We start from the raw sequence: 18,881 nt of genomic DNA, 5'->3' as shown, positions 1-18,881 counted from the left end.
GTTTAGTGCAGCCGAAGAAACTTGTGTGCGAAGCAGCCACCACCTCAACCAGTTTTGTTCAGCCCAAGAAAGGGATGTGGGGGCAGTGAAGAGTAATTTTTGGGGAGCTACCGACCTATCGCCTTTTCTGAGCTCCTGATGGTGCATGCCGTCGAACGAAGCCCAGGCAGTGTTGCGCGCGTCAGGGTTCAGGCAGATCTGCGGCACACAGCGAACAGTCAGCGGTCAGATGTCAGCGGTCAGCGCGACTCCTGTCAGCGGTCAGCGCAGCCGTCAGCGCTATTCACAGCCGGGGTCAGGAGCGTGCTATTCACAGCAGCTCGGGTCAGGGGTCACACCTGTCTCCCTTCAGCAGCTCCTCACTGCGGCGACCGTCGAAGGACACCCAGGCCGTGTTACGACTCTCCTGGCTGACCATTATCTGACCGAGGTCAGCCGGCGGGTCAGATCAGGGTAGAGAGAGAGAGAGAGAGAGGAGAGAGAGAGAGAGAGAGAGAGAGAGAGAGAGAGAAAGAGAGAGAGAGAGAGAGGAGAGAGAGAGAGAGAGAGAGAGAGAGAGAGAGAGAGAGAGAGAGAGAGAGAGAGAGAGAGAGAGAGAGAGAGAGAGAGAGAGAGAGAGAGAGAGAGAGAGAGAGAGAGAGAGAGCGAGGAGAGAGATCACACGTGGGAAGCTCGAGACACCTGGTACATACCTATGTTTTATGGGAACAAAATGATCAAATGATTTAAAGGGACCCTCCCACCTTAACATTAGTTTTGAGTTGAGATAGCCAAGTTTGCGGCCAGGCTCAGAAACCACCATTCATCCTGGTCGCAACGCCCGCAGCTTTATGGTGTTCAAGAAATTTCTTCCCTTTACTTGCAGGGTGGGACCAGCGTGGTCCCTATCTCTTAACCATTACGGGAGTCTGATGACGTCATCAGGCTTTCGAACGTCCGTCATTAATTTGACTAAAACGTTTTGTAGCACGCGGTGGTATATGCTGCTTTGCGCGCAACAAATGCCGCACTTTCAAATAAAGTCGCTAGGAACAGCGGAGATCCCAAAAAGTAAACAAAAGGAAAAGTCTAATATCTTGAAAACCGGTGAATATTTTTTCGATGAAATTTGGTAGATATTCGTTTTTGCTCTTTCTGAACCGAGCGACATCACTTTCATGCCAATTCATTAACTTTTTTGAAGGTGGGAGGGTCCCTTTAACAAATCCAAATCAAAGTTGCATCAAACAGACAGCTCATGCATAAATATCTCGTCTATATTAAAAAATATAATTCTGTCTTTCACTTAACTAGCATTCTGTTAACAGCGATGAAAAATGAAGCATTCGAAATGGACCGCCCTATGTGAATACCTATTGTCGCATTGATTGGTTCAATTAAATTCGCGGACGCCATCAGCTGAGAGAAGTTCTCAATTGTTCCCACTCTGTATCGGGTATCCAATATCCATTCAGTCGGAAACGTTTTCATTGGATATTTCGATCACTTCGATGTGCCTATTCAACACAAATACAATTCCCTCCAATCACTTAACAGTTGACACCCTCCCAACTCCACACTCCGTACCCCTCCCCCATACTGACCTTGAGCTCGACGCCGGCGGGCACGACGATCGGTCGGAAGGAGAGCGAGTGCGGACAGATGGGCGTCACCATGATGGCCGGCACGCTCGGGTGGATCATACTGGCCCCGGCCGCCACCGCGTACGCCGTGCTGCCCGTGGGCGTACTGACGATCAGACCTGCAGCCGGGGAGGGATATGTCAGCCGTCAAAGTGCTGATATCCTGATGGGAGGGGAGTTGATGAGTGGGCGTGTTATCGCCTTCCCCAGGCTGTATACCTGACGCCGCCCCTGGCGGTTATGCCCCGGGGCGCTATACCTACTCGGACGGGCGAGAACGGAAGTCGCCTGGAAGTCGCAGCTGCTAAGCAGCCGCCAAGAGAGCGAACATTTGAGTGCGCGCGATTGAATAAACGCGAGTGCGATTGTGAGTTGTGACTGGCGTGATCGTGAACTGTGGATAAGATAAGTGAGATCAATACTTGTTTATACGATGATATTATCAACGCTACCAAGAAAAGCTCGGATTGAAACAGGGCATATTTTAAGGATTTTTTACTGCGTCCCAAAGGTGGCATAGGGCACATGCTTCGATCGGAAGGGGCACATACCTTATCCACCTGCATCTCTGCATCTGCTTACTACTTATATCGACCAGTTACTGCAGCCGTTTTGGAGCGGCTCACGGCCGATAACACACCGGGCGTGCGCTAGCCGCCGGTGCTAAGCGCTAACCACTGAGTGCGCGTGGCCGACTGCCACCCCGATGGCGCTGGCCCCCGACAACGGCGCGGCGCTGCTGACCCATGGAGGGGGGAGGGGGCTGATAATTAGTTGAGCCGGAATTGGGATAGAAGCCGGTATGGGATTGGGATAGAAGCTCAGCGAGACTAAGGAATTGTGTGCTGCCTTCGGTACGCCCCTCAAAATCACCCGTGTAGGGCCCTCAGGACCGCCGGTTATGAAGCCTTTGGAGGCACTGGTGTGGGCCCTCACAGATACCGGTGTGATGCTCTCAGAGGCATTGGTGCGGGCCCCCAGAGGTGCCGCTGTGGGCCCTCAGAGGCGCCGGTGAGGGTCCTCACAGTTGCCGTTGTGGGCCCTCAGAGACACTGCAGTGTGGGGATGTCACAGTCCGGTGTGGGACCCTTAGAGCTGCTGGCTCGAACCCTTTACAGGCCGACAGGGGTTCTCAGAGACCGACAAGGGGCTCTCAAGAGGTCTGCGGTGCCTTCGGGAGCCCTGTGGAGTCCTTAGAGACCAGCAAGGTACACTCAGACGCCAGTGGGGCCCTCAGAGTCGTCGGTGTGGGGCCCTCAAAAGTCACCGGTGAGTGGCCGTCCGATGCGGCTCCGGCGTTGAGCCCCCAGAGCCGCCGATTTATGGTGTTAAGAAGCACTGGTTTCGGGACCTCATTTAGGGGTGCCGGTTGCACTCAGAGGTGGCAGTGTTGGGCCCTCAGCTAGGCACCGGTGTGGGGCATTCACAGCCGCCGGTGAGGGCCCTCGCAGGCGCCGTTGTGGGGGCCTTCAACCACTGGTTTAGGGGGTCATCGCAGGCGTGTGTGGAACCCTTAGAGCTGCTGGTCCCTGATAGGCCGGTAAGGGCCCTCAGAGGCCGGCAAGTAGCCCTCAGAGGTCGCCAATAGGCCCTGAGAAGCCGGCAAGGGGCACTCAAAGGCCGACAAGGGACACTAAAAAGCCGGTGTGGGGCTCTTATGGAGAGAAGTGTGGCTCTTCGGAGCACATAAGGTGTTCTTCCGAGCCCTGTGGGGCCCTTCTGAGTCGAAAGATGCCAGCGTGGACCCTCAGCCGCCAATTGGCGTCGCAAGGTCCCTCTGGCCCGAGAGGCCCCCTGATCCGATGGGGCACGTGCCTCCTGCTTCCCCTCCCCCTGGTGCAGATAGAGAATGCAATCGGCGGTGCGGAACACAACAATTGCAATCGTTCCTCCTCCCGTCGCGAGGTCGCCCATCCAACCCATATCCCATGATTGTCAACCCTGGGGCTCGGGTCGGCAATGTACCGGCAAGGAAATCAGCAATAGGTGAGTAAAAAAGTTATTAAGAGTCATTAGTTGTCGTTACGTTCGTCGTTCAGTAATAGCAACTTTACGGTGCCAAATGTACCCGACGTACAGCTTGGAGCTGGGCGCCGCCCGGTCTCCACCAGTGACGTCACGCTAATGCTTAGCGACCGGTCCATTGGAAATCGCGGGATGATTCTAGTTACCTCTCTTATACGGCCTTGGTTTGGACTTTGGTTTCAATGGCCGGGAATCCCCGGAAGGGCGGGCGCCGATTCCGCCCGGGTCAGCCTAACATCCAGGCTCGCACGTCCGCCTCGGCTCCGACAGGTCCAGCACGGCGACTACGCGAATGTGAATCATGAATGGGTGGTGGGCGGTGGATGGTGCCACAGGGGAGGGGAGCGGAGGGGATTAAAGGTGACACTTATGTTGCTTGTGATAACTCGCCTCGCCTCCCTGGGTTCCGCCCAGGTCCAGGGATGGATAATCTTCTCCAGCTTTAGCTAAAGTCTTACATTTGATTTTTTTATCAATATCAGTATTATTGGATCTGAGGGCAGGGCAAGGAACAGGACTAGATATGCACAATTTTCCCGAAATCCGGACCCAGCCCCGAACCGGCAGCAGCACCGAAGGGGTCCTTAACCCTATTCCTGGCGGGGGGGGGGGGCCTCAGGAGCCCCCCCTGAGGTTTTTTGGTTATTTCTCCCAAACGCGTTGAGCTAGGAAGCTCAAATTTTCTGAATTTTCCTAAAAGGCTTCTACGCAACATGTCTGAAAATTTTGAGTTGATCTGACCTCAGGTCAGGTCACCAGAGGCGGTTTGGTGACCCTACCTCAGAAAAGTTTGCAATCACGCCAGAGCTAGAGTTTTTGACCGATCAATTTCTTCTCTTCAGGCTTTAGTTAGGGTACCAGTATGTGCAATTTGTATATCTCGGAATTTTGATATCGGTGACCTAAGGTTAGGTCAGTTTCGCGACCTCCTCATTATAAGTCAATGGGGGAAAAATCAACTCCCTGTTTTTACCACTAAAACGGGTCGGAATGGCCCCATATACCATACATGACTTCATATACGATCAACCTTCACTACCTTGAGGTCTGTTTTGCTGTTGGGCAGCTGTGAGGTAATGTGACGTCATCAAAGGTCACCAAAGGTTTTTGGCCAATAACTCCGTACAGGAACAAGATACAGACGCGTGGATGGTCTCATTGTGTTCAGCTCGTCAAGACGCATCGAATGATATACATGATGACCTCAAGGTCACGTGACCTGAGGTCAACCTTTGACCTTGACCTTTCGAGGTCAACATATATATCATTCGATGCGGATTGACGAGAGGATCACGATGATGCCCTTAGTTTGTTCCTATCTTGACTAATTCGAAAGTTATTCGAGAAAAACTCTCTCCATATCTAGCGCCGCCATTTTGACTTTTTCGACCCCTGTGACGTCATCTTTGACCTGACCTGAAAATGACCTTAGTAAAAATTGTAGACCTTGTCCATGCGTATCCGATGCCGTTTACCGCTTGTCGCTATCTTGCTTCGTTCTCGAGATCTCAGGGGGGGGGGGCGAATCGGCCCCCCCGCCAGTTTCTTGTCCCGGCGGAGCCCGCCAGGAATAGGGTTAAGACGGGAAGACAACAAGGTATCGGGTTTGAGGGCACTGGGCAGGGCAGAGAGGGTCACAGGGCCTGAATGCAGAGCAGGGCGCAAGGCCTGAAGGAAGGGCAGGGCAAGGTACGAGACCTTTGGACAGGGCACTGGGCAGGTCACATATCCTAGGGGTATAGTAGGGCATGGGACATAACAAGGTATACGACCCTAGGATAGGGCAGGGCACAAGGACTGGAGAGCGCATGTATGTGCTTAGGTGCATAGTAAATCAGGGCACAAAGCAATCAGAAAGGCAACATCTCTTGCATAGTAAAAGACCGAGGCATGCTAATTATTATTGCTTGCACTTTTCCGCTGAAATCGTGACATTTCAGTGTGGGACGCAGTGGTCCAAATTTCGCGAGTGCTACGTCCCAAAGGGAGGGGGCTGCGTCCCAAAATGGGACGCAGTCAGTATGTTAAAATATGCCCTGGATTGAAAAACAAACAAGTGGATTATGAGAGCCGGCCGTATGACAAGGTGGCCAACGGACGGTCGCGAATCTGATGAATGTAATCTCAGACTGTTGGATCTGGTTGAGATATGTCTGGGCCAGCATACCGGTGAGTGTTTTCATTTGTTCTTGGGTTTGTCCCTTCGTCTTTGTCATGTTTTCACTTTGTGCTCAGACGTTGGGTAATTTGAATAAAGGCATAATCTTGGGCTTTAGCTGATGCGGTTTCTTTTGTGAGATGATTGTCTAGACTGTCTAGGGTTGTCATGAAAAGTAGGTAATCAAATAGTTCATCACATGAGCTAAACCTAATTTAAAAATGAAAAGTGAATCATAAGACAAATGCACCATGATTTGCTGTCCACAGTTTCAAGGGCGGACTGGTCCGCTCATATGCCTTTGACGCCATGAGCCTAGATGTGCAGCGGAAGCAATCATCGCGCATCGCTTCGGACACTTTCAGGTAAGCTATGAGGAATCCTCATCTTTCTTACAATTTGGTCCGGGCTATTGGATACCCACATGTGATGTATTTGGGACGCGGGTGACTGCACGTTCAAGTTTTCAACGTCTCGATTACATGAATTCCATTCAATTGATGAAGCGTGAAGGCGGCGCCGCGCCCAAGTTTTCTGTAATATTCCGGGCCGATAATTTAGCATGCCGAGAGCAGCTGGCAATGACGAAACAGACACGTTTCCCGTACTCTGACGGAGTTGTATAGGCTTGGATCTGACGTGACTCTTTGTTGCTAGTTGCCAGCTGCAGTTTATAATCGCCTGTGCATAGCAACAAGTATTCCACTAGTTTTCAGCCGTCTGCTTTGCTTCAGCCGCTGCGTCACGTGGATAGACATAGTCTTTCATATCCGGCAGGTAGCTAAATCCGGCATTATGCAAACTCAAGAACTTAACATTGCCGTGTTTCTTCGTCATGCATATGATCATCACTGCAAAACCACAAAATAAGAATACCCAACTACCGGCATAATAGGTACATTGAAGCCGTGGGATTTCGCCTTAGTATTTATTTTTATTTTGTCTCGTATTAGGTATATTCTCACCGTCTCCCTGCACGGAGGTGATTTTCTTTCCGTCCAGGTAGAGGTCGATGTTGCTGAGGTAGGGCGACGGACCGCGGTCCACCACAACCTCGTTTAGCACCAGTAGGTTGATGGGAGGCTCCGAGCGTGTGTCCGAGTCCTTCCGCAGAATGATACAGCGCAGTCGGGAGCGGAGAGTCAGCGCCGCGTGACCTGAGGAGGTCAGAGGTCAGGTTGGTCAGTACCTGATTCTGTATGATGTATATTTATGACACTCTTAACTTTGTCATTCTTTTTCTTTGTAAAAATAGAATCATGGGAAACTGACAACAACTTATTTCATCGCGTCCCCAGTATAAAATGCGCATAATAATATGAATCCCTGACTTTGAAAAGGCCACTTAAGTGTTTCTTGCGTTGGGCACCTACCTTCAAGAACGGAGTCGACTTGCTCCTGGAAGTTGTCAAACTTGAACGGAGTGAGGAATCCCAGAGATCCGAGATGAAAAGCCATCACAGGTGGTACAGATTGCTGAAAGATAACGTGGCATGTTGAAATGGTAATTAATTGAGCAAGAAACTGCCTAGCGGAGCGTAAGTTTCTATGAAAAGCTGGCAATTCATATTGTGAGTTGATATCCAACATTGCTGACAATTAAATTGACACAATGTCGACAGCGCATTTATCGGCCCATTAGGTATACCTGGAACAGTGAGCTGGCATAGAGCAGCGTGCCGTCTCCTCCCAGACAGATGATGAAGTCGATCTTGTCCGTAAGGTCATCCTGTCCGTCCCTGAACGTCTGAACCTTCTGGTGGCTGGTCGCCGCCCACTGGGGGTTGTTCTTGAGCAGCGGGTCATCTACCGTCGAGTTCTCCACAAACACAATCATTTTCTTCTCCTGTGTGTAAAAAAGACCAGTCATTACACAGCTGACCAAGAGTTGGATTCACTTTTGCAAGAAACCGGTCGACCCATGAAGGCTAAGTTTCGTTATTTGTCATTTTTCAACCTTCATTACGCAAGCAGCACTTAAACCTTATCTTACTAATCCAAAACCAGTTTGTAATCACCGCTATCATTCTGACGTCAATTTGACATGGTTCTAATTCGCGATCGTTTGACACAGCCGACTCCATCTAAAACGGTATACGATTCTGCTTCACACACCACCACTCACGTCTGCCAGCCAGTTGACTAGCTGCATGAAGGGCGGCAGGACGGTGGGATCGCGGACCTTCTTGATGACCAGCACGGCCATGGGCGCCTTGTACCAGGTCAGACGCTGGCTGGCAGGGTCCTGGATCGTCCTGTGGGAAACAAAAACAAGGGAAAGTCGTCAGGATACATTTTGGGAGGAAGTTTCAATTCGGTCGAACCTAAAAATGTGTTAAAAAGGCTATACCGCAGTATCGCAGCTAAATAAGACGAGCTACCGCAATTGTACCTCGGCGTGCAGCAAGGTGATGTGTAACTGCTTGCTGTAAGCAGGATTGTTACCTCTGCCAAGGTAGATTTTATCGTGAAGCTTATCTTGCTTTTGCTTTATTTGATAGTTAATACAGTAATCGTGATTTTGTCGTGCAATCCCACGACTGTTACATAATGATCCTGCTTTTACTCTCCAATGCCCCAAAAGGCCGGTAATGATTATCCCAATTCTTGAGAATCCGGTACCGAGTGGTCATCAATGTCTAATTTGACGTCGGTAGTCGAATTCCTATACGCTCCCGGTATATCGGCGATACCGGACTACGAGAAGGCGAGTGAGTGGGAGGGCCAGATATCGATACTGGGCTTATTTAGATTGACGGGCGACTACTATTAGATCACGCACAAGACAGTCAATAATCGTATCTTGCCCACCCGGAGATGGGAGACGGTCCTTATTTAGTCTTCGGAGAATCTTAAATGGTTACACACGTGCTACGGGGAGACGAAAATAGCTTTCAGCGTTACATTCGCCAATAATCATGCATATAAGATTTTATACATCAATTTTCCTTGCATTCATTCACCGTTCCTCACAGTGATGAAACTTACGGAACTGTGCAATGAATAATGGTTCTGTTTTGAGTTCACGCACGCACGTTTTGCGATGAAAATCACAAGGTGCTCGCATCAACTTTCCTAACCACTGTGTTGCAGACAGTACAACAGCACAGTTTATAAGCAAACACCTGTGGTGCAACGAAATTCCAAATTATTCAGTACATGCGACACATTGTGAATATGTGATGTTTCAAGTAAAAAAGAAAAAAAATCAAGTAAGGAATGCGTTTAAATATACAATGGCGAGAAGGATTCATGGATGTTGTTTGATAGTTTCATACTGTGATGGAAGGTGCTCAACAGGGGATATCCTTGCTCCGCTTAATCATTAATGATACAAATTGGTTATCTTGTTTTGCATTCGTTCGTCGCTTAAATTTTCCGTTTTTTTTTTCCTAAGCGACTGAGATGATCATCCGAGAAGGCTGAAAGTAAGTGTAAACGTATAATGCCGGTGAAGTAACACATCTAAACAAAAATCATCAAATTTTTTACTTCCAAAGTCATCCATTCATCCATCCACCGAATTTACAACCGATCGCCGCGTTGCTGTGCGGTGCGGTGCAGTGCAGGTCACCACAGACGGCTGGATGTCGGTACTCAGCTGTTCCTCCGGAGGCAGCCAGGGGAGCTGGAGGCGCCCCTCTGCCGCGGGTCCCGGTACCGCTCGGTAGCTGCGGGTCTCCGCTGAGTCTCCGCTGTCCCTTTCCACTGAGCCGCTGTCCTTCGCCACTGAGCCGCTGTCCTTCGCCACTGAGCCGTCGTTGTCCCTTGCCACTGAGCCGCCGCTGTCCCTCTCTCCTGAGCCGCTGTCCCTTGCCACTGAGCCGCTGTCCCTCTCTGAGCCGCTGTCCCCTTCCCGTCTGCCAGCGGGGATGCTCAGCAATGCCGGCCGCGGTGGCTCCGTCAGCTCATGGGAGACGAACCCGTTCGAGACTCCCTCAGCCGGCCTAGTGTTGACGGGTTGAGGAGAGGGATGGACGCTGACATTTCTCCGCCTCCCCCTGCTGAATACTGACAGCAGGCGTGGCAGGCGGACACAGGAGCAAAACGATTCACATCCTGTGGATGGCGCCTCCTCGTCCGCGTCATCCTTCGGACCAGAGGAGACTAGGCGTTCGGTTGGCGCTGATGGAGGCTTCTGGTGGTGACCGGTGAGGGTCGTCAGCCCGTTCGTGCTCGCATTCGGGGTGGGACCACCACCGATGATGGATCGTTGAGCTCCGATCGGAGGAAGACGAAGATCTCTGGGATCGGACCAGAACTGATCCCCGGAAGCTGAGGAGCTCTCAAACTCTGCTGGAAAGATCGGGGATCTTTCAGGCCCTGCTGGAAAGATCGGAACACTCTCTGATCCTGCTGTAGAGATCGAAACACTCAAAACGCTTCTAAATGTCTCAATTAAATTTGGACGATCCCACGGAGAATCTCGAACTGTCGTGAGGTTTGTTTTATAGATCAGGGCACTAATACATCCAGGTTATACATCACCCCGACTCGAGCAGTGCAGAATAGATTGTAAAAAACAGTTGTTATCCAACCTTTTTGCACCATATTTTTGCGAATGTTTGACACCCGCATCTCTAGGGAAAATTATTGCGGTTATTATGCGGTAGGTCGTGTTGCTGTTTCACTTTGTCATGTTTTCACCACTCGGTAGCTCAATATCCTGTCCTTGACAGTGTTTTGATGATGTGAGCCGCGGGGCAAACGCTGAAGCCGAAACCGAGTCAGGTCGTGACGCAATTGATTACTGCACTCAGCCTTGGGTGCCGTATTCAGCGTATGGTGTTTGCCATCATGATTTATGAAGATAATTTTTTGTCTTTCCCGGTCGCTATGAAATAAGCAAACATCAGAAAAGGCCAGATGGCTTATTGCCATCCACGATATGGCGCTTTTTTAACGACAGTTTTATCCATCCAGATCATTATGCCCATGCATTGAGCATAATATGGATGCATCGCTCATTATTGTGCCACTCTGCTTCTCATGCATTATTGTTCCAATATCAGAACATCAATGCAATGCCTAATACTATAGTAGTTGAAACATATTTATTGTAAGGCTTTGTTGTCAAGTCAGTAGCAATACGTTTCAAGCTTTTCGTACAGTATCACGTGACCTTGTGGACCCGTTGCTACAAACTTAGGCATTTCGACACAGTTTACAGATTACTGGATGAGTGCGAAGCCTTAAAACAATAGCGTTCTCTCTTTCAATTCACTTCAAAATACAAAGATGCTAATAAGCGAAACAGCTCAATCCCTCTTCGTCAACCTATTTAAAACTCAGATGATCTGACGACCGGATGCGCTTTAACCCCTTTCCGCCGTGCACTGCTGTGTTACCTGCGGAAGCTGACATTCCACGGCAGTGCCTGCCGTCGGCAGGATGCGGTCAGCTCTCGGGGCGAGACGGGGCACGTCAGGCCGTTCGTCGAGCCGGGGATGCGTGGTGTGGGGCCGCCGTCCAGCAGCTCCGAAGTCTGATCAGAGAGCACCAGCATTGCTTCTTGATGACCAGTGCCAGAGGAAGTCACGGTGGAGTTAATCGCTTGTTTAGGTTTGACTTCCGACGCCGTTTGACCGACGTTCAGTTCTCTGTCTGTGTTTCTTCCAATCACAGGCGAGTGGCTCTTCGTCCTGTCTTCTTTCCACCCCTCGTTTCCGGCCGGTCTGTGTGAATGTTCCTCAGCTGACCCCCTCGGGGCACCTTGACCTGACCAGCCGCCTCTTCACCCCACACTGACCTGCCACCACTGACCACTACTGGCCACCACCTCCCTTATATCGTCGCGCGCATGTGATTCAGTACCGACTCCCCCCCCCCCCGACCCACCATCGACCCGTGGTGACCCTCGCCAGCACAAATGCCGGGTCCACGTCCCACGACGGACATATATCGTGTGTGCCACTGTGACCGGCTGCGGTCAATAATTTGTGTAGGTCGATCGGAATGGGCGAAGGCCGAAGTGTGCCCCTTCGTTCGATGGGGGCAATTCTGGAAAATGTCTCATACGGGTTGTCATTTGTAAATTTGAATTATTTTCCATTGGGTTATTTAATTTGAGTAAATTTGGCATTGAGCTCGACATTTGTAAGAAATACTTTTCAGAATTATACAAGAACATCTAGATTCGAAGTGGAAGTGAAGTGCAATGATCCAATGCAATAGGCAGAATTATACCGCCTGGCGCCTGCCTTGTTCAATTTATTCCACTCCATCAGAGCCAGAATCTGTAATGCCTCGAACCTCCCAAGACTGACATAATCCTCCATCAAACATTCAGCACCCACTTGGTTATACAACCATAACTCTTCATTTTGACGGTGCTCTGCACAGGTGATGCACCTATTCTCTACCTTCCTGCACCGATCGTGACTGACGCTGAGAACCGACCTTCCGTCGAGTAGAGTGGAGCATCAATCTACCCGACAGCCGCCACCTCGTCGGCTCGTTTGCGGGTGATCCCGTGCCATTCTGACCCTGACCCATTTGACCGAGATTTACCGGCTGTGCTGGGGGGGGGGGGGGGCGCCGTGCACACGGTGATTGGAATCGAGGAGGAACGATTCAGGCTCGGAGTGCCGGGTGGGATAGCGGGTTTACGAGACCGGATAGAGGGGCCACGAGTGGTGTTCACAAGAGGTGAGGGACAGATGGAAGAAGACTATGTCTACATATCTTCTATCATTGTATTATTTAAATCCATTAGCATTAAATCCGCAATAAAATTGCAGGTTTCTTCTTTGTCACATTGCTAAAGTAATAAGCTATAATACATTTTGAGACATAATTTTGGACGATTTTAACCATTATGTTTGCTCTTTGAAAATTTTGAGATTTGCTTTCGTATCAAAATCCACGGATGCCCTCACTTTGCAAAAAGTCGCTCTGGTTTTCGTTTCCCACGCTCACGAAAGCTCCATTTCGGAGATATTAATGGTCAATGAATGCACAAAGGTCCCCGCACGCGGCAAGGTGGTGCAGCGGTACGGTCGCACCGAGACCGCTCGATATTGGCGCTTCTGGGAACGGGGGTGGTCCGGCCAGCGCGTGTTACCATCCACGGTGAATGGCGAGGTTGCCATAAGAAATGTGTTCGCCGAAACATGACGAGTTTGTGAGAATCTAGTGAACAAGGAATACATAGTAAACACGATGAACTTCGAACTCTTATAAACTCCTGTTACCAACAAATTAGGTTACAGAATCAGACTGTCTTAAGCTGAAGCTTGAAGGACATTTTAGGCATTATTCGGACGGGACGCTATAGGTGCATGTGCAGTGCGCACACCTATCGAAGGGACGCAGCTATTATTGATTCGCCTAACGGAATGATAATGGATTAGTTCTGTTTGTATTGACGACGTTAAAAAAGAAAATCATTGCGTTACATGGAAAACGCTACAAACATGTAAAGTTTCATTGAAAGTCCAGCCATGCATAATTAAAAGTGTGCGGTAGCCTCATCGTCCAAAGCAGACCCTGTAGTACATTGTCATGGAAGGTATGAATGGGCCGCTACAGACCTAAACGTAATGTCAACAAACAACAGTAAGTGGGGGAGGAACAATGCGGGGAGGTCGTTGACCCAATGCAGTTCCAGTGATAAATATCGTAGAGGCATGCTACGAGTAAAATTCCTGTCATTGATGACAAAATGGTGTGGATGCAAGACGTGCTATCAATTTACGTTTGGCAAGACGAATGGCAAACGTTCAAACATATAGTGCAAAATTTAAGAAGAAGAAAAAAAGGATTTTTTTTTCGATCGATGGCAATTGGCAACCTATGACATTTTGATTTTTGAGCAACATTAAAATTACCACATGTATCGAGTGGGCTGTCGCACCACCATATACAGAGGCGGATCCAGCTCAGAGTTTTGGTGGGGGGGGAGGCAAACCATAACAATTTATCGATTCTTTCCATGCATCGTCCATAATGTTAAATGTGTGGGGGGGGGGGGGGGTACGCACTGTTAAATGTGTATGGCGTAATGTTAAAATTATGCCGTTTGGGGGGGGGGGCAAATGCCCATTTTGCCCCCCCCCCCCCCTGGATCCGCCACTGCCACCATACATAACACCCCGTAGCGTTTCGCCACCCATCGCCACAACGGGTGTCTGGATATGGTGACACAGGCATCGATTGCCCTTGCCCATTCTTTGCCTGGGCATAGGAGCTGTGCCTGGTAGCGACGGCCGGGTGCAGGCGACACAAGCTCCATATACAGGTAATGTCTTGCACATGTGTTCTAGTTGGCACGATATGATGCAATAGTTCAGAGTATCTGAGGTCCTCAAGATGCACGGAACGTATTTTATCTATACGTATCAGGATTTTACAGGGATGGCATTGCGTGTTCAAGAACAATTATCAAATCTTATAATTAGAGTTTCTGTTCAGTATAAACACTTCTAAAGATGGTGGGATCTATCCACTTTGGTGGGGTACGCACGGCTTTTCTTTTTAATCGACTTAGTGCTAAAACGTTTGATCATAGCTTGCACCAAAATCACCACCAAATATCTGCAGAGATTTACGTTCAGCCCCACATGCCATATCGCACCATCATAAGTCATCTTCCCAGGGTGAACGTGGCCTGCAATCCCGTCCCGTCCCGTTGGGAACCCGGTGGTTGCAGCGGCAGTGCCGAGGGGTCAGGGGTGAACCGGCACCTCATGTACTCACATGACCATGGCCGAGTTCTTCATGATGCGTCCGCATGGTCCGAACTGCTGGATCGGGCTGGGGGCGTTCAGCGAGCGCGTCCGTCTGGAAAAGAACGGGAGCCGAACAGGGTGTTAGCTAAGGCATACTGGCGACGACCATGTAACGATACAATACCGAGGTATTTTAAGCATACAGGCTCCATGGGAAGCTTGCCGTCATTGCTTTCGCTGCTTTATTGGCTATTATTCTGTCAGGGCGTCCCAACAAGCTCATCATCTCATGATCATGAACACAGATCATGATCTTGTTTTCCTTCCTTCAAGGAGACATGTGCGCACTGCGCAGCCGATTAGGATTATGAAACGTTACAAATAGGTATAAGGCTGATGATATTTGCACGGAGTGATTAATAGCAGGCAAAAAAAAATGCTTTTTATTATATCAGAGACGTCAAATGGTGGATGTTTTGACAACTTTGTCATTAGCCTGTCGAATGATGACAATGCTGTCGGAACGGAAGCTTGGCTATTTTTTTTTAGCAATTGACATTGCAATAGATGAAACTTTTAGCATGTATTTGATTTTTTCAATTAAATACCTACTATATCAATCATGAATGCAGCCGTGCAATCTTTCAAAAAATACACTTGTTTAGCTACAATGCAGACCACAAACATACGCGTCATCGATTTTTTGCTCAGAAAGTTATCGATGGGATCAGCCTAAATCTACGGTTAAATGGATGGCTAGCAATTAGCATGGAAAATTTCAGTGCAGTGGAACAAAAATGCTTGTGGTCACATATAATGCAAATTCAGGCAGGCAGCCTCAGCCACGCCAATTGATTATTTTTGCAAGCATGTACCGCAGTGACACAGCCCTGTTGTTTCCTACATGCGCTGGCACCTACCTGAGTGACAAGTGCTCGGCAAACACTGCTGCTAGAGGTGTCTTTGGTCTGAATTTACTCTCGCTATCATGAACCATGTCGCCGTTTGAATGTCCATTTGTCGACGTTCCGTTTCGACTTTTCAGCAGATTCATTGCACTTCCATTCTGACTTGCCGACCGGTGCATAGGTCGCTCCTCGTGCCCCAGATGAGTTCCGTTTGTTCCTGTGCCGTTTTCGCCTTCCTTGGCGGCGGCACTCAATGAGTGTCCGCTGTAACTCATGGAGCGGTTCATGTGAGTATCCGGGTGACCGTTGGCACCGTTCAGAGGCCTACGAGCCCGGCACGCTGGACTCAGAGGCATCGGCATCGTGGTGGAAGAATCCTGGCTTGATGGAAAGTAACCTCAGCACAATAAACGAGACACTTTCCTTCCAGATTCCTTAATTATAATTGTTTACTTCTTGGGTAGCAGGATTGGTATCACTCAGCCCTGTCCGTCTCACTTCACACCTTCCCTTTCCGTCCGCACTGAGGGACCTCCGCCTGTCGCGAGCTGCACTTCACGACTGCAGCGGGGGGTTCGGAAGGTCGGGCGTCCTCTCTTCTCCCCAGACTGTGCCGACGGCAGCGGTGCGGGGGTTCAGCTCCGTCTGAGAGGGGGCACCACTGTCTGCTGCCGCCCGCCCGTTACCTGGGTCGTCTCTGATCAGACTCCTCCGCCGCGCCGGGCAGACTCGGCACGGCGCAGCGTGACGGCCGGCCACGACGCCATTGGTCGTGCCCGTAGCCGTGCAAGGTCAGGTCAGAGGTCGGCGGCGCGGCGAGCGGCGCTGGTGCTTCCTTCCGGTCGGGCTGAGATGGCGACGCCGCCGCCGTGCGGAGGGCGACCCTGGGGATATCCCGCCGCGCTCAGCGGTGAGGGGCCACGGAAGCGACCCCTTGCGGACCCGACTAATGGAGTGGCACACCTTCATGATGTAAGGCGGTGTGTGAGCGATGTTACCCGCCCCAGAGGGGTCACCGGTTCACGGGAAGGAGAGCTGTGAGACGTCTAGAACAAACAGCTACCGCAGCGAGCAGGCCTTGAGGAGAGACTACACCATGACAAGACAAAGGAGGTACGGAGATGATTGAGTTCGTAATAAAACCTGCCTGTCTTTTAATGGTGTGAAGTGCTTGAGCGAGGAACATAGCGAGAATAGATACGTGAAGAATCATTGACCTTTTCCTCGAAAATGTAAAAACAATGCTAAAAGTCATGAATGCGGTTCAATATAACCGCATTCAATATAACCGCATTCAATATAACCGCATTCAATATAACTTTTGGCATTAGTTGTATATGTTGTTATTCAGCTGGGACATAATTAATGTGTAAAACGTTGTTTTGACACCAGCTATGTAGTTTTATTGGGAGCTTGTTTTTACATTTTCGAGGAAAAGGTCAATGATTCTTCACGTATCTGCCTGTCTTTTGTTGTTATCGCGCTCTGGCCGGTGCCTTGCTGGGCTTTCTGATCAAGGCTGCGAATATATTATGTGCTGTGGCGCAGTTGGTGCACGGGTCCAAGCTGGCTGCCACCTTGGATCATCACAAAAAAAAACTTGGCTGGTTAAGTCACTACAATATTGTACGCACTCCATGGTCAGAATAAACGGTACGCTGAAAAACATGACGTTAGTTTTGTAAACGCGCAGAGGGGAAATTTAGCCCTCATTCCTACACATTCATCTGGTATTCAGGATTTAATTGAAAATAACCTTAAATATTGATCGTTCAGATACATTATCAGGGCCATGTCAACCAACTGGTGGTATGTTAACGGGGCTTGCAGCAGGTACCTAACTATTGTCACTAATCTTTCGCTTTCACCTCTCATTTCACCTCTCTCATCAAATAATCAATGACCCCACCGTATGTTTTGCAAAATTACTGTAACCTTAACTGATCCCAAGCACCATAAATTAATCATGACTCATGATGTATGACAGCTAATAACAAAAATTAGTGACTCAGGTTTCTGTCTTGCGTCTTTCCGCGTTCCAAAGCTGAAAATATCGAACGCTGTATGAAATCTTTAAATCTACATTTGGCTAGCTGAGTCTGGGAGCTCCTGCACCAGCCGGTTTCAGATTACACTTTCCGGCAGCCTGACAGTTTTTATGGACCATTTCAGAGCTTGGGGTGGCTATCTAAGCGATCTTATGTTTTGTAAAGTAGTCATTGCAAGAAGCATTTCAGCTTTGGGCACTCTATTTGGTTGCACAGCATCATTACAAAATATTGTAATATGATGAAATGTTTACTAATATTCATGGTTACAATTTGCTTATATTTATAACCGTAAAAATCCTTTAATGCGACACCTTCACCTTGCAGGCTGCACATGCTGCTCGACTCGTCTGCAGATGATAGAAATCACATTCAGTCATCGTTACACATGAATGAACCCACTTTCGCCCAGTCCCGCTCGTTTCAAGGTTGGAGGAGGTGTTTGTCGCGGTCCTGTGGAGTTCACAAATCACAATCACGAAACGTATAGAAAGGTGTGAAATTACAATGCTTTTATTATTTCCCATTGTGTTAAATCGTGTAGTTTCATGCAAACAAAGTAAGGTCGTATATAACTAGTATGTCTAAAACTATCAGCATGTGATAGTAAACTAGAAATAGCACCGTGTGTTATTCATAGGCTTACCCAAAGTAATCTTACTTTGAAGTTGATCTAACCTGTTGACGCCACAATGCCTTTTCAATGCATAAAAACTATACATACTCGTAAATGGTAAGGTGTCATAAAATTTACTGCGATGCGAGCATTGCGGTATTACAATAATCCGCTGTTATGTAGCTTGTCTGTTGTCTGACTAATACAGAGTATTAGACGCTTTTACTCATGGTGTCTGAACAAATGTAAAGACGTTTTGTGTTTAACATGTATTATCCGGTGGCTTGCTTTAACTTCACCGTTATGCTTATCTCTCGCTATCAAATCGGCAACAACATGAATAAGTGCAAAAACAACACCCGAAGCAAGCGACCCAAATCAAGAAGAGTTTAGCCGTCCTCTTGCAAATATCCCTTAATATTTTTCAGCGGCTTTATTATCAAAAGTTCGGTATTATTAATCCAAATAATCTCTTAAGTTGTTTTGTGACGTTTAGAAATCTGAGTTTTTCATTCGATTATATCATTATCTGCTTCAAGGTTCAAGAATTTACATCAGATACAACGGAGGTGGGACACGCCATAACATACCTATATCGATTGGCGAAGTGCACGAAAGTGAATACGTCTTCCTGATTTATCATACGCCAGGAATGTTTATTAACTTCACCCCTAGCCATAATGAATCTAAGCGTCCGGCGCCTCCCCTGTCGAGCTCATGGTCAGTGCAGTACCGATGACGCCAGCCGCGAACGTTAAACGCCCCTCCGTCGGTACCGTCCGGCCAGCCCCGGTCAGGGTCGGCGGGACCGAATGGTCGGCGCTGGCCCGGCCGA

The 18,881-nt window shown here is 49.0% G+C and overlaps 1 protein-coding gene across 6 annotated transcripts in view; it reads right to left on the bottom strand.

Annotated features, from left to right (window-relative positions):
* Positions 1-18,881, bottom strand: part of LOC122364117 (NAD kinase-like) — a 33,876-nt gene that overhangs the window by 2,010 nt on the left and 12,985 nt on the right. For 2 of the 6 annotated variants that reach the window (XM_043334213.1, XM_043334210.1), the window contains exons 2-8: positions 14,503-14,586; positions 7,931-8,060; positions 7,454-7,651; positions 7,179-7,281; positions 6,771-6,962; positions 1,584-1,741; positions 116-198 (exon numbers count right to left, since the gene is read on the bottom strand). In XM_043334213.1, coding sequence (XP_043190148.1) covers positions 116-198; positions 1,584-1,741; positions 6,771-6,962; positions 7,179-7,281; positions 7,454-7,651; positions 7,931-8,060; positions 14,503-14,586 — 948 coding nt within the window. Of the gene's footprint in view, positions 1-115; positions 199-338; positions 422-1,583; positions 1,742-6,770; positions 6,963-7,178; positions 7,282-7,453; positions 7,652-7,930; positions 8,061-14,502; positions 14,587-15,394; positions 16,578-18,881 lie in introns of those variants that run through there. The other 4 variants (XM_043334212.1, XM_043334211.1, XM_043334215.1 and 1 more) reach the window with 3 other exon arrangements.

This window comes from Amphibalanus amphitrite, unplaced genomic scaffold, assembly GCF_019059575.1.
Source record: "Amphibalanus amphitrite isolate SeventyFive unplaced genomic scaffold, NRLGWU_Aamphi_draft 000657F_arrow, whole genome shotgun sequence".
Lineage (NCBI taxonomy): Eukaryota > Metazoa > Arthropoda > Thecostraca > Balanomorpha > Balanidae > Amphibalanus > Amphibalanus amphitrite.
Note: the sequence above shows the minus strand (reverse complement) of the source record. Positions and strands in the feature narration are given on the sequence as shown.